General features: G+C 43.1%; 1 protein-coding gene across 1 annotated transcript; it reads left to right on the forward strand.

Moving 5' to 3' along the window:
- The first annotated feature begins 594 nt into the window (after positions 1-594).
- On the forward strand, positions 595-14,671 carry LOC102237373 (embryonal Fyn-associated substrate-like). Its single transcript, XM_005807251.3, has 8 exons — positions 595-780; positions 1,252-1,483; positions 3,031-4,353; positions 4,488-4,610; positions 7,834-8,769; positions 8,847-8,912; positions 12,250-12,507; positions 12,590-14,671. Exons 2-8 carry the CDS (start codon positions 1,472-1,474, stop codon positions 12,773-12,775), a joined length of 2,904 nt encoding a protein of 967 aa, XP_005807308.1. The 5' UTR covers positions 595-780; positions 1,252-1,471; the 3' UTR covers positions 12,776-14,671.
- Positions 14,672-14,700: the final 29 nt, after the last annotated feature.

Consider the following 14,700-nt stretch of genomic DNA (forward strand, 5'->3'; position numbering starts at 1 on the left):
AATGAACAGAAATGAGAGAAATGTGTAAATCAGCTTTATTTCCCAAATTTGCAAAAGCAAGAAATTCGACCATTTCATGTTAACCAGAAAGACAGCTTGGAGAAAAAAAACTGTTTTGTTTTTTGTAAATATCACTCTGCTGTACCTACCTGAAGAAAGAATCTTAAACAGTATGTGTCCAGAATGTGTGGGGTCTGCAAAGATTTTAGCTACCCATTTCCTAGGACCTTACCTCAACCTTTGCGTTGAGGTAAGGTCAACACTTATATTCCTATGTGCTGACCTTAATGCTTGAAATAGAATAGACAGAATAGAAAAATAGAAACTGCCTGTATTGCTCCTCAGTAAGGAAATTCAGATGAACCAGAGGCAAAGTGACAGATAAATCAAACTTTCATTCAGATTCACAAAAATACATCATTTTGTGCAATAAATCTATAAAGTAGTTTAGTCTTTTGAATTATATTCCTGAAATAAATTTAATTTATGAATACATCGAAATTATTATGATACAGATGTAACTTGAACAAAAACTCAGGTGACTAAACAGTCTGACAGCAGTTTGTTTGAGTCCAAAAAAAAAAAAAAAAATGCCACTCACAATATGGCGGCGACGTTGCCCTACGACTCTGACGCCCATGCGTCGTCTGCTCTCCGACGTTTGTGTGATCGAACCTCAATGGCCAAAGATTTTCACGCCTGGAAAGACGCGATTCCTCACATATCTCCCTGAAAGCCTTACGTCGATGGGAAGTTTATCCACGATAAGACGGAAGCCAGGTATTTGTTTTTATTTTAAACCGACGGCTTTGTGCTCTAGCGCCGATAAGACTGGTAACAGCTGGGATTTCATGCTACGCTCCAGGACTATTGTTTTGAATTGAGCCTCAGCAGCAAGGGGCGATATGGACAACCAGCGTTAGAGAGTGTTATCCCGTCGGTTAGTGTTTACAGCTAGGCCTCGGCACGGTTAACTGCCGTCTTATCAGCTCATAATTACACGAATTAACAATTATTTTTCATGTCACACACACACATTCCAGCTATCAACGTGCTAGATTACCATTTCAACGTGCACCATTTGCTTTTAAATGCAATCTGTTAGGGTGGCATTACCGTAACGTAACGACAATCGCTCGTCACACGTTGTATTGCATATGGATGATGCACGACTTTAGGCGGCTGGACCGGTTTGGCGTTCAGTTGTTGTGTCTCATCAAAGCGTGTACGTCGTCTCCACATGGATTACAGGATCCGCAGGAGGACGGGGGGCTTCGAGGCAGCCACGCCACTGAGATGAGTCCTGTCCAGAGCCAGCTGTGCCTCGGCAGCCAGTCTCTCTGCTGCTGCTGCCCGTCAACACGTCCGACAAAAATCTCTGCAGGTCTGATCTGACCCGCACGGATGGGTTGAGCGATCTGAACACCTAGTTTCACAGTTTCTCAGAGAAATATCGAATGAGTTTGGAGTCATGTCTGTCTCTGTAAGTACACGTCTTATCTTTCTATGTGCATGGATTTATTTAAAAATAAAAAATGCCAATCTCTCTGTGGTGGACAGAGGAGATTATAAATGCCTGACATAAGCTGGACAACATGATGGCCACGTAGCTGTTGTAGATTTTCCACTATATTTTTTTATGAAGGTCCTTATTGCCTCCATTACTGTTTTGAGGGACAGAGGGAGGGGAGCTCCCTCATGGCTCATTGGAGCCTCTCTGTCCCTGATGGGGGTTTGGTTTAGAAAATGAAAGGGGGTCTGACTCTCTGGCTTTGGGTTGGCAATTAAACCCTAAACAGCCAGGGACAGATGTGCCTCTCATCCCCTCCCCCTCCCTCTCATCTTGCTCATTAACATTAAGCTCCCGTGTCCATTTGATCATTGATCCACCTCTGACTGCTTCCCCTCGTTCTCTTTTGGCCGTCATTACTGACCCAGCTGGGGATTTTGAGATTTGGATTTTCTGTGTGTGTGTGGGGGCGTGGGCGTGTGTGTGTGTGTGTGCGTGTGCGTGTGTGTGTGTGTGTGTGTGTGTGTATTTCTGTGCTTTGTGGTCTACTAATTCTCCTCCCTTTTCATTCAGATGTTCTGAACTCTTCACTATTCAGTGTCATTTCTCCCCATTTACTGGCTCTAAACAATCAACAAAGTCCATCTGACTTGGCAGTACCATGTCGATACGACTCTGGGTTACTTCTCCACTTATAGTCAAATAATTATCACTAATTTAAAACAAAGGCAAAGGGATTTGGGGTTGACCTTTTGAACCGTATTTAGACACTTCTGTTGGCTATTAGTGTGGTTTGAGTATGTTGTGTGAATTCGTACTGAGATTCCAACAGACAAATGTTTTTACCCACAACACTCGGCTCCAAGTCAATTTCTTCCTTCATCAATATGACCAAATGTTCCCAAGACAGATGCAAATTAACGGTTCTTTGTTAGCCATGAAATGTCTAACTCTGCAAACAAACAAACAAAAAAACTATGGACATGTAGCAAAGTGAACAGACTCTGGTACTTTAACCGATTGGAAACCAGCCGGGTATCGCTCATTGTTAATCGAGCTGAGAGTCTCACATTTTTGGTCACCAATTTCTTGGTACATTTCTCATACTGATAAATTATCATATAAGTGGTTGAATTGCATATTTTTTTATATTGACATTGAATATATTTCAATCGCCTTAATTAGTCTGGAGATTGTAGTTATTATTCATATAAATTCTGAGAGATTATAACCCCAGATCAAAACAAAAGAAGTTTTGATCTCGAGTCAAATAACCATGTTTCCTTACAGCGGTTATCGAAGGTACATAAACAAATATTAACGGTTATGAAAGGTAATAAATGCACTCTGTACTCTCTTAAAAGTCAGGTGACAAAATATGGTGACATAATCAAGTACTGCTGAGTGTAATTGTTTGTGGCGTAAACATGTGAGACTAGACAAACAGGTGTAACCGTAGACTGCAGACTACAGCTCTCTTTCATATTCTATTCCCACTGTCATTCCTCCTCTTTTTCTAGACGATTTTGGCTAAAGCCCTGTATGACAACACAGCAGAAAGCCCTGAGGAGCTGGCTTTCCGAAAGGGCGACATCTTGATGGTTCTGGATCAAGAGAAGACTGGCGGGCCAGGCTGGTGGCAGTGCTCCCTGCATGGCAAACAGGGCATTGTTCCTGCCAACCGCCTCAGAATTTTGGAGACCGTCCCACCACCAGGCTCTGAGCCTGCCCCCGGACTGAAGGAAGACTCTGTATACCTATGCCCTGGCCTTCCTTTGACTCGGACTGCTGTCGCTGGAAGCACGGACGTTGCTGACGGAGTATACCTGTCGCCGCCTGCCACAGGCGAAGGTCGAGGCGGGGGAGTCGCGACTCGAACTGGAGAGCTGCGCAGAGTGGAGGCCGGCCGTCCGCGCTCACACTCAAGTTCTGGCACTCGCCCCAGACCTGATTGGGATATTGGTGTGACAGGACGGCCACGATCTCCGTCTTTAAGGGGGCGTGGTTCAGAAATGTGTGGAACTCTTTACCAGAAGCCACTAAGTCCCATGCCTTCTACAGCTCCGCATGCCAGGCAGCCTGGAGTTCTCCTGGCTTCAGAATCTGTTTACCTTTCTCCAAGTGGCGTCCCAAGGGCTACCGATGAACCAGAAGACACTACATACCTTGTTCCGAGAGACAAGCCAACAGCAGGACATTCAGACGACTGTTACTTGGTGCCCAAAGGGACGCCACTTGCAAGTGATGATGTTTACCAGTCCCCAACAGGTGGTGGTGTGAGCAGTACTCTCTGCACTAATGGCACCTCTGGGATCAGTGTTACGTCACAGCCCAAAGCAAGTCAGGACACTCCTGGAGTTTACCAAACACCTACCCTTGTAGGGTCAAACCTACATCGGCCACCCGCCACAGTTCTGGCTCACCAACACCCATCTTCGCTAACTCCAACCCAAGCGTCTCCCCGACTATTGCTCAAGGGTCTTCCCCCAAACTCTGCAGCTGCAAGGGGCAAACCTGGTGCGGCAAGATCCCCTTTTTCAATCAGAGCGGGGCAAGCCAGGGCTCCGGGGTCGCCAAACTTTGCCCGCAAACCTCCTCCACCAGCCCCTCCGGTGAGAGGAGTCACCAGGAAAGAAGCACAGCAAGCAACACCTCAGTTGGTCGCCTCCATCCCTAAGCTGACGGCTCAGGCAAGTCCTGCAGGCCCGCTGCAACCAGAGGACAAGCAAATCAGAACTCCCCAGGGGAATGGAGAAAAGACGAGCAACGGCCTGGATAGAAGCGGCGGAGTGCCGAACAAAACTGGAGAAAAGCAGGATTACTCGGATGCTGCAGATGACCAGGTATGGTGTACAAGTCTTTAAACCCTTATGGTCCTCTTCTTACTTTTGTACCTTACATCAAAAAGTTGTTATGATGCATGATCTCATACAGATGTAGAGTCATAGCTTGATGGTATCCTTTGCTGCCATGTTAGGTGTATGACACCCCTCCAAGTGGCAGGTGGCAGCAGCCGATCCAATCTACTCACGTAAAGGATGTCGATGGCATTTATGACACCCCACGCAGCGTCCAATCACAAGCTGACCCTGACACAGAGGTAAAGCAAGTATTTCATTTCTAGTATGTGTCTTAAAAGATATGAAATAGCTTTGAGTTCAATGTTTTTAAAGAATCCGAAAATGCGATAAAATCTTCTGTTAAATCCCGTTAATAATCCTTACCCTTTCCTCCAACTGTAGGATGCCAAAATGGCCATTAATGGGAAGTCAAAGCCAATTTTTCTGTCATCTCATGGTTTTATGTTATTTTAGTGAGATCCCAGAGTAAGTGTTGAGGATAACTGGAAGTTTCTAAAGCTGCATTGAGCACTCAGCCCCTTCCCTACTTGTTGCTACACACTGCAAATGAGTGAACTGAAAGAACGCTGCTACACTATGACAGACAATCTTTGCTGGTTTTTCAAAAATATTTCATTACATGTGATTGTGAGGCATGTAATCAGATAAAATATCATTTAACATTATGCTAAGCAATTGTGAATAACATTATACCATAAAATCCTGGTTTTTACTGAGAATCTGAGACCAGTCTACACCTTAAGGAAACCTTGACCAAGTTTTAAACTGTCCACCAAACTACCCTCAAAAGGCAACGCTTCCTTAATTTTATTTGCCATATATCCAACGATAATCAGAAAGAGACACTTGATACTTTCTGTAATTACATAAAATTCTGAAGTGGAAAGTCAGAGCTCCTCGACTGCTCAGAGTTCAGATTAAATATGGCTGCCACTCACGGAAAACATTGTCAATGTTGCAGGAGTAAGTTATATATTTGCATGTCTGATTTTTTTCTGTTTGATTTAATAACAGTAATAGTACTTTGCTATCTCTATTTGTGAGCAAGTTCATTCTTCAAGAAGTTCCTTCTTGCTCACAAGAAGGAGCATATTTTTCTCTGCATAGACCAGAGAAAAATATGATTGTCCTGCACATCTAACACCTGTTTGCACCACAAAAATGAGGAAATGTCGGTTGTTTTGTGACTTTCCAATTATACGACATCAAGTAATTGGAGATATACTGATTAGGTTATTTATCAGCAAATACAAGTTTTCTTCAGTTTTCTTTTTATGTTTTGGTTAATTGACTAATAAAAAAAAAAATCTGTAATGTTTTTTTTTTTTTTTACTAGAAAAATTGTTTGATTTCAGTCCCGGTCTCTGACTGATCAGTGCATCCCAACAACTATCATTTTGAATCGCTACCAAACCTGAGATCACAACATAAGTGATCAGGTCCTGTTCAGTCCTAAGAAAACTCTAGAAAGTGTTGTATAAAACTGGGCTACTCTCAATTTTTGGGGTTTCCTATAGAAGAAAAAACTTTGCCGCTTTTCTTTTGATTTAGAACAACAGTTTAACTGGCCTGGAAAAGGTTCGTGAAGGAATTGCTTCGATCGGTTGTCTTTTACAGAGGCTAGGAATACAACTGTGCTGTATACGTAATCCTGACAGTTTTGTGTCATTCGTTGCAGTCATTAGTTTAGAAATTACTGTAAGCTGCGGTATTACTCTGGAATTCGTGCCTATACAAGTGCAGTGGGTCGTGAATGCGGGAGATGACTATCACATACCCTGTCACTATTTCTTCCCACATACCACCATTAGTCTGCCTCCCTGCCCCCCTCCAAGGCGGGGCCACACCTGTCTCTGTCGGCTGGGGAAGCCTGTCTATCCAGTCCAAATGTTGTTACTATTTTCTCCCAGTCACACCCATGTGTCAGGGCCATTCTACGGTTGTCCCACCACCAGCACTACCACCACCCTGACCACAGTGGCCTCCCCTTTAATCTTAGCTTAGAATGTGTGCCAGCTGTTGGACTGTTTTTCCCTTTTGTCCCGATTCCTCCCTGGTCCCAAATGTAATTAGACAGTTTCTTCCTCTCATTGGGTGTACAAAAGTGGTCAATAATTAAATAGGTCAGTAATTCCAAATGTTGTATATACTGTATTTGCTGATCTTTGTGTGATTTCCTTTTTTTTTCTCACTTCAATTTTATATATTTCAGACTTTTTGATAATCAAAAGTGCAGTATTTTGCTAAATTAAACGGCATGAACTCCATCTAAAAGTGCAGTTAGGGTGAGTTTTTGTGAAGTAAATTAAAATAACAATATTCTAAAACTTTTCCACTTCTCATGGTTGTGTTTCTGTATAACTCAACTAAAAACGACAAAATCTGTTGGGAGGGGAAAAGGTAAAAAAAAACCCAAAACAAAATAAAAACAATCATTTAATTGCATAAATGTGCATCCACTTAAGCTAATACTTTGTTGAAGCACTTTTTGATTTTGTTTTAGCTCTCAACCTTCCTGAGTTCACACCTGCCGTCAGGTATAGCGCATCTGGTTAATCTGAAATGAAGTTCAGCACCGTCTTGTATTCTTTTATTAAGCCCTTGGTGTGCAAACAGGTTAGGTAAGCTTAAAGGAGCTCATTGTTCAAAAGTATCTGCGCAGCGCAGATAAATAAAGACTCGCTCACGTCAATTGGAAACTGGTTAATTGTTTTTTAACCAGGAGCACCAGAAACATCTTGTAAGTATTGGCTGTGTGTCGCACTTGACAGCAATCACCTCTGCTCTCCATATGTCTGGACTAAGAGCATTACATCCAGGCTTACTTGGCTAAAACCATCCAAAACAATGTGGATTAATGTGTTATGGTCAGATACCAAAACTTAAACCTTTCGTCTCTTATGTTTTGTCTGTGGAGCAACACAAACAAACGTGCAACTTTTCTTCAAATGGATACAATTCAGTTTTGGAAGTTGAAAACTGAGATGATAGCACTTTTTAAGCACTTCAACTACACATCTAATTTACACCAGGATTACCTCACCAGACGAAAAGTGTTAATGACCCGACAAGGATCCAGATCTGAATTTGACAGAAAATCTAAGGAGTCCTGTGGAGAGGCTGCCGCAAGAGATAACCACAGAGTCTGATAGATTTATCGGATGCTTGTAGGGCGTAGTGGGAAAATATTGCCAAGTGAGGATGTGGCCTGCAGATAGACTCCTATTAAAGTTTTAGATTAAGGGTGTGTACACTTGTTGCTGCTTTTTAATGTATTTTTCTCACTAGCAGATTTATTTGTTTATTGGTATTGGTAAGAAGTTTCCAATACATATTGTTTGAGAGAAAACATCATCCTATCACATTCGCGGAGAATTTTCATTTGACTTTTCCTCATTTTTACAGTTACAAAGTTAAAGGAATACGCATTCGGTGAAAATGTGTCGTTTTCGCCACTTGTAGGTCTATGACGTCCCCACAGTCACTCTGATCAAACCCGTGGCAGACATAAAGCCTGATGAAGACGAGGACGAAGTCTACAGTGTCCCCACTCTTCCAGGTGTCCCTCTGGTGCTGGGTGAGTCCACCAGCAGCCTCCCCACTGAGGACATCATGCACGTTGGACAGGTCTGTTTTGTCCCGGAACCTGACAAACGAGCCAGTGGCGGAGATCAGAAACAAGACTCCACTGAGGTTGACTGTGGGATCTACGACATGCCCTCCCTGACCATTGAAGTGCTTCCCCATTCGTGTTCTTCGTCCTCCTCCGCCTCCACTCGCCGCCACTCTGTTTCCAGCAACGGCTCCGGCGACATTCAATGGAAAGCTTCGCTGTCGAACCTTGTCCACTCACTGCTGGGCACCGCCTCGTCCTTGTCCTCGCGGGACCTGGCTACATCTCTGGCTGAGATCCTGTCCACCTGGAAGGCCAGTCACACAGGTGACCCTCCGCCGCCTCTCCAGCAAGCCTGGGTTCGGCTTTCGGACGTGCTTCCGGCGTTATCTGCCATCGGTAACGCTCCTCCAAACGAGGGGCTCTTATCGCTGGTCCAGCGTTCTCTGGAGGAGTCCGCCCTCCTCCTGCAGGCTCAAGGGCGACCTCGTCTGTCTTCCCAGGAATCTCTGTCTCGCAGGCCCCTGCCAGCGCTCCCGGTGCCTGATGGGAAGTCATGCGGCGGTGGAATGGGTTCTCGTAAAGGGAGCTGGATCCAAGAACGGCCCCTGCCTCCGACCCCTCAGCCTATGTTTCCTTTGCCTCCAACTCCTGCCTGCGTCACCCTAACCATGGGCCCCGTTAATGGAGAAGAGGACCCCAGCAACGAGTACGCTGGGATTGGCTTGACCTCAGTCCCAGCCCCGGTACCTTCAGGAGACAGTGTTGGATATGTCAAGCTGCAGGTCAGTCTAACAGTCACTGTTTATGAGCGAAGAAGTATTCATAGTCACCACTGACGGTTCTCTGTTCCCTATATTAGGGTAAACCAGATCTTCCTCCGGATGTCCTCTCTGAGAATGGACAAACTTTCACCGGAGAGCAAAGGGTGAGTAATTTCCGCAGTGTTATTCACCTCCACATGCAGTCCTGTGGAACAAGGAAGTACACTGTGGTTCTGTTGTGGTTTCACTAATTGAAAAAATATTTTGGTCTTCACTAAGTCATGGCAATTAGAGCAATATTGCAAATTAGTTGTTAACTGCGAACTCTCTCTCGAGGTCTCACCACTGCATATTAGTCATGTTTAGATCTAGACTTTATCTCATTCACTAGAAACCCTTAATTATGTTGTTTTTTTAGCCCCTCTGTTGTATATTTGCAGCTATGTTTAGTATCAGTACCCTGTTGCATGACCCATTTTGGACAAACTCCCTTTGCTGGCCTCATGTTTGACTGTAATACTTTAGCATGGAGCAGAGTTCATAAGTGGCTCAATGACCAGAAGTACAAGCTCAAATCATAACCCTTCCACTAGTGTGCTCGACGGTGGGTATGGATTGTTGCGCTCTTATGCTTGTTTAGTTTGGATAGCATGGTGCATTATGCCCAGAGATCTTGTCTTTGGTCATTTCTGTCAGAAACACATTGTTCCAGAAGGAACGTTGGAGTCATTCTGTCATATTCTTAAAAAGGAATAAACTTTCTGCTTTCAGCCAATCTTTTTTTTAATGTCAGACTTCAACGTGCCAACTCCAGCCTGCGGATCCAGAGAGCTTAGCACAGTCAGAGCTTGGGGTGAATTTCCTGGGAAGTGCAGTCCGTGGAAGATTGGTCTCAAGCGTTTCCCCACTTGAGAAAAATTTTTCTCACTGCGGAGGAAAGGACTTTAAATGTTGTAGCTCTTTGGAGATTGATGGCCAGCAACAGGTGCTTTGGTGAAGTCACTGTTGACAACTTTCCACCTTCGCGCTGTGTTGTCAAACTGCCAACGCTTCTGTTTTTATAGAGGCACCTGCAGCAACACCTGGATACAATTTTCCCTTTTTAAAAAAAACAAATTAATGGAAGCAGCAGAGGTGCACTTTTCTTTTCCTTGTGTTTTCTTCTACTCTATTTTTCCCCTGCATTTGGAAAGTGTAGGATTTATTGTGTCTTTGTGCAATTGAGAGTAGATCTTATTCATTTGAAAACCTGAAAGACCAAATCTTTCTTTTTTATTATGTCTTGATATGTAAAACTCTTAAAGCTGGAGTGCACTTTCTGTCTTTTTTCCCATGACGGTACCACGCTCCTGTTGTGTCACTCTGCCTGCTGTCACAGATGATTTATGCACAAACAGCAGCTCCACTCGGATAAGTCACTTATTCACTCTGAGTTGACAGTGCGCTCTGTTTACTAGTAAGCACTGTGACTCATTAATCCAGCTAGCTGTAGCTGTTTGCTTCCCAAGACTCGCTTGGCTTTGCATTGGCCTTCGCAGCCCTGCCGATTGGTGTCGAAAGTACATACACAGACATCAGAAACCGTAATTAGTTACTCTGAGCGTCCAGCGTCAGACTCTGAGGTCTTGTTTTGCTGCACCAAACTGAAGTCACGTCTTCTGTGCAGCACTCTGCATTTTTCCTGCTCCTCGCAGGGTTCCCTTGTCATCGCGGCCCAGACGAAAAACAAGAGTTCGCTTGTGAGTCTCAACAATCTGGCCTCACATAGTGAGGAGGCCGCAGGACAATAAGTGACAGAAAGCACAGTCCTTCCTTCAGCAGCCTCTCTTGTTTTTGATATACTGCGCGGAGTTGTGCGTTTCACTCTGACTTTTCAAACCGTGGAGTTGCGTCTGCGATTCCCTTAGGTTTCGATGGATGAATTTATTAGTACATGGCAGTCACAGGGAGTCCTGTTGCAATGGATTTCAATGTAGGCAAATTATACCTCAGGTTTTTTTTTCTGCACTTTTAGGCAGGTCCCAATAACTGTGTACGGCTTCAATAATAGTACTTGCTGTGCTATAATTTTGAAAAAATAATTGAGACTGTGTCATATAACCTTGTTTAGGCATGAATCATTTTCTAGGCTGCTGTTCCCACACTGGAATCTGAATCTGTGCTGCCTTTTCGTTATTGTTGTGTCCTCTGATGTGGTTGTTTTAGATGTTATAATAATTTCTCTTTTTTCACACCTGGGTTGACTACATGAGCAAGAAAAGGTATGGTGTATTTTGAAGACTAACAATAAGAAGACAATTGTAAAAGCCTTTTTTGTGGCTCAGTCTGGACTTTCATTTGGGTTGTTACTATTTCTTCAGTGCTTTTCCCCCAAATTATATGTTCCAACAATTTATTGAAATCTGGAATGCCCTTGCAAGACATTGTTACGCCCTTAATTTATCCACATTTTGCCAAGTAAAAACCATAAACTTTAATTTATTTGATTAAAATTTGATGTAACAGAACAAAACAGGGTAGTGCATAAGTGTGAAGTGGAAGGAATAAAATACCTGACTGTAAAACTTTCACTCTTGTAAGTGTGGCATTTTGTTTTAATTGCAAGTTTTATGGAGTGTCTCTATTGTTTGTTTGCAGTCTAGAGACGGAAATCTTTGCCTGTACTAATTTGTAAAATAGCTCAACCTCAGAGAGTGCCAGAGACATTGATTTTCAAGTCCTGCCCCTTTTTCTCAATTGTGTTTATGTCTGGTATTTTGCCCATTCCAGCACATAAATGTGCCTTGATTATAAACCTTTTCCTCTGGGGTTGTTGTCCTGCTCGAATGCTCTGGTTAATAATGATGCCCCAATATCTTTAAAAAGCCTGATCCGCCATTTTCCTTTTTGTCTAAAAAATTGCTAAATATAAATCAGCAAAGTATCGACCAATCTCCCAAAATTAACAAAATTGGGCCCAAATTATTGGTACACGCCTACTGATCAGTACTCTCCTTACCCGGCCTGTTGGTTTCAATGGGAGTTTAGGTTCTGGTAGGTTAGCAGTTGTGTCATACTCTCCATTTTCAGAGGCTGGACCGAACTGAGCTCTGTTAGATGCTCGGGATGTTGTTTTAGAACCTAAACCTGCTTTAAACTGATTCACAACCTGCTCCTTGACCCGTCCGGTGTTCTTCATAAAACTTAGACTACATTCACACATACTTGGACTCTATTCACTATAAGGTCACTAGTGAAGGCGATCGGTTGCATGTGTATGAGTAAAAGGGGCTGAACGCTGCCACCACTTTTCAGATTATTTGTGAAACTTTGAAAACCTTATGTACGATGTTTGTTCTACTTCCTAAATATATGAAAACAAGCCTTAAAATGCATTCAAGTTTGCAGAAGTGATGAGAAAAACTTGAAAGAGTATAAATACTCTCTCAAGGCATAGTGAGTTGAAGTCTTCTCCTCCATGTCTCTCGTTTCCACCCTTCACCGTTGCGTTTCCCCGTACAGATGACTCCCTCGCCTCCTCTGCCGGTGGCCCTCTCCCTGGAGGACTCGGAGCTGCTCTCCTTCTACTCCTCTCAGAGCTTCGCCCACCTCTCCTGCCTCGCCGACGCCATCGACGTGCTCGACAGCAGCGTGCACGGCAACCAGCCGCCGCGCATCTTCGTCGCCAGGGGGAAGAGTCTCATTGTGACCGCGCACAAGCTGGTGTTCATCGGGGACACTCTGTCCCGCCTCCTGACCTCCGCCGACCTCCGGGCCAAGGTACGCTCCTGCTCTCCGAGTCTTCCTGTTGTAAACGCTTGAACTGAATCAAAGCAAACGTCGCGTCCTTCCTTCGTTTCAGATCACCACTTCCGGAGGGAGGCTCTGCCAGGTGTTGAAGGCGGTCGTCGTGGCAACCAAGGGCGCAGCACAAAACTACCCGTCGGCGACCGCCACCCAGGAGATGATGGACCGCGTCACCGAGCTCTACCAGCAAGCCGCCGGCTTCTCCACTCTGCTGCAGCGTCTGGCTGAAATATCGTCGTGATATTTCATTTCGCTTGTACAAACGTTACACCGATATTTTAGTGTCAAAATGCCTTATTTGTCTTTACACTATTATATTTCCTTACCTTTGTCTGTGAGGGAAGCCATACCCTGAACTACTTGTTTATCCACACTGCAGCTGTTGCTCAGCTGGGGTTTTTATTGCATTGAGTCTTTCTACAAAAAGAGTGTGTTTTTTTTTTGTTTTTTTTTATTCCTTTTATGTCTCTGTTTGTATACTGACGTTTTTGCTTTGATGGCAGACACTCTTGTTTTCTTTTAAGTGTTAACTTATTGAATATTGAAATCCCTCAGAGGTTGAAGCAGCCCTTGCGGACCTGTTATTTTGGGAGCTTTGCTTTAATGCGCTTGCCACATTTCCTTTTCCTCACACATGATAGCTGTTTTTCTTCCTTCCTCTATTTATTTAGCAAGCCCCTGCTCCGAAAATAGTCCAAAAAGAAGGCCTTTTATTCCGGTTCTGGCCTTCCTTTGTACAATGATACCCGATGGGCCTTGTTTTGTCACCGCTCTGAAAGCATGTTGTCTTTTATATTTCAAAGCAAGCACTAAAAGGAAAGTTTGCCTACGTCTTGACATGTGGAGCAGTAGTAGGTCTGTTTCCATTGGAGAGCAAAGGCAGTGCTCACAATTCCCACACTTACAAGAAGCGTCACTCTGCACATTCTTCGGTTCACCGTTATGCAGGTTATCACAGTATCTGAGAAGTCACTGAATGCCAGAGAATGACTAATGATGGTTGGGTGAGAAATTACCTAATCCTGTTCTTTCCCACAGTGATGTGGGAGTATAAGGAACCTGCTGACCGAGTTCACCTGTTACAACATGTCTCGTTTGGATGTGCACCTTTGCATGGCTTCAGCTTTGTCTTTAATCATCTTTCTTCTAAGATGCCTACCAGTGATTTGTATCCATACCTACTTCAGTAGATTTAAACAGCCAGGCTGAGACCTTATTTCACTTCAGGATGTGTAAACGTTTTACATCTAAAAACTGACTGTTGCAATGGCCAATGTGATGTTGACCTGACTCAATGAACACTGGGGCATAAATCACACTTCGTCATTTGACCTAAAAAAAAAACTAAACAAAAAAGAACAGACAAGTTTTTGAACACTACTATCTGTATGGTTATCATCATTCTGAGTAATGGGTTACTTTATGGAACATCTCATACATACTTGCTACTAATTTATGCAACTAAATGAAGTCGCAAAAGGGCTTAAACTTGGAATATAGTTGTAACTTTTTTTTCCAAGGTTATTTTAAATAGTCACTTATACAACTTGACTTTATTCTGCAATATCTGATACGAATCACCAGGGTTTTCATAGGTTTTGTTTTTCTTAAGGGCTGTGATTTTATTGTCTTGTTCACCCGCGCCACCTTGTGGTATCCCGAAGTATTGCATAAAAACTATCTACTTCCCTAGTTTTATGTTTGAGCATTTTGATCGATAGTTATAACCATATTGTTAACCCTTTTTGTTCTGGACATTCTTGTTTGTATGACTTTGATTTGCTTCATTTTTATATATGCAAATCCTTCATCTGGAATACTTGAGCAGTGGATTGCGATGTTACAATGTCTTTTTTTATTCAATATTTTACATAATACAGGTATGGCAATTTTTTTTTTTTTTACAGGTTTTTCCATTGATAAGAAACCATCTTTTTCGAACACTACATTTGCTGTATGTCTTTTGTATTTCTGTTCAGAATACAGAAAGAGTTTTGAAACAAAACAAACGTGTTTTTCTGAGAAGAATTTATATTTAAATGTGTATTTTACTTTTGATTCAAATTCTGTTAATAAGGGTGTTATTTATTGGTTATTTCCGTAAAGCAGTATAAATCCTAATAAAGTCACCTTTTCTGAATAAACCTTGACAAATCCCACGGCTCG

Source organism: Xiphophorus maculatus, chromosome 14 (assembly GCF_002775205.1).
Source record: "Xiphophorus maculatus strain JP 163 A chromosome 14, X_maculatus-5.0-male, whole genome shotgun sequence".
Taxonomy (NCBI): Eukaryota; Metazoa; Chordata; class Actinopteri; order Cyprinodontiformes; family Poeciliidae; genus Xiphophorus; species Xiphophorus maculatus.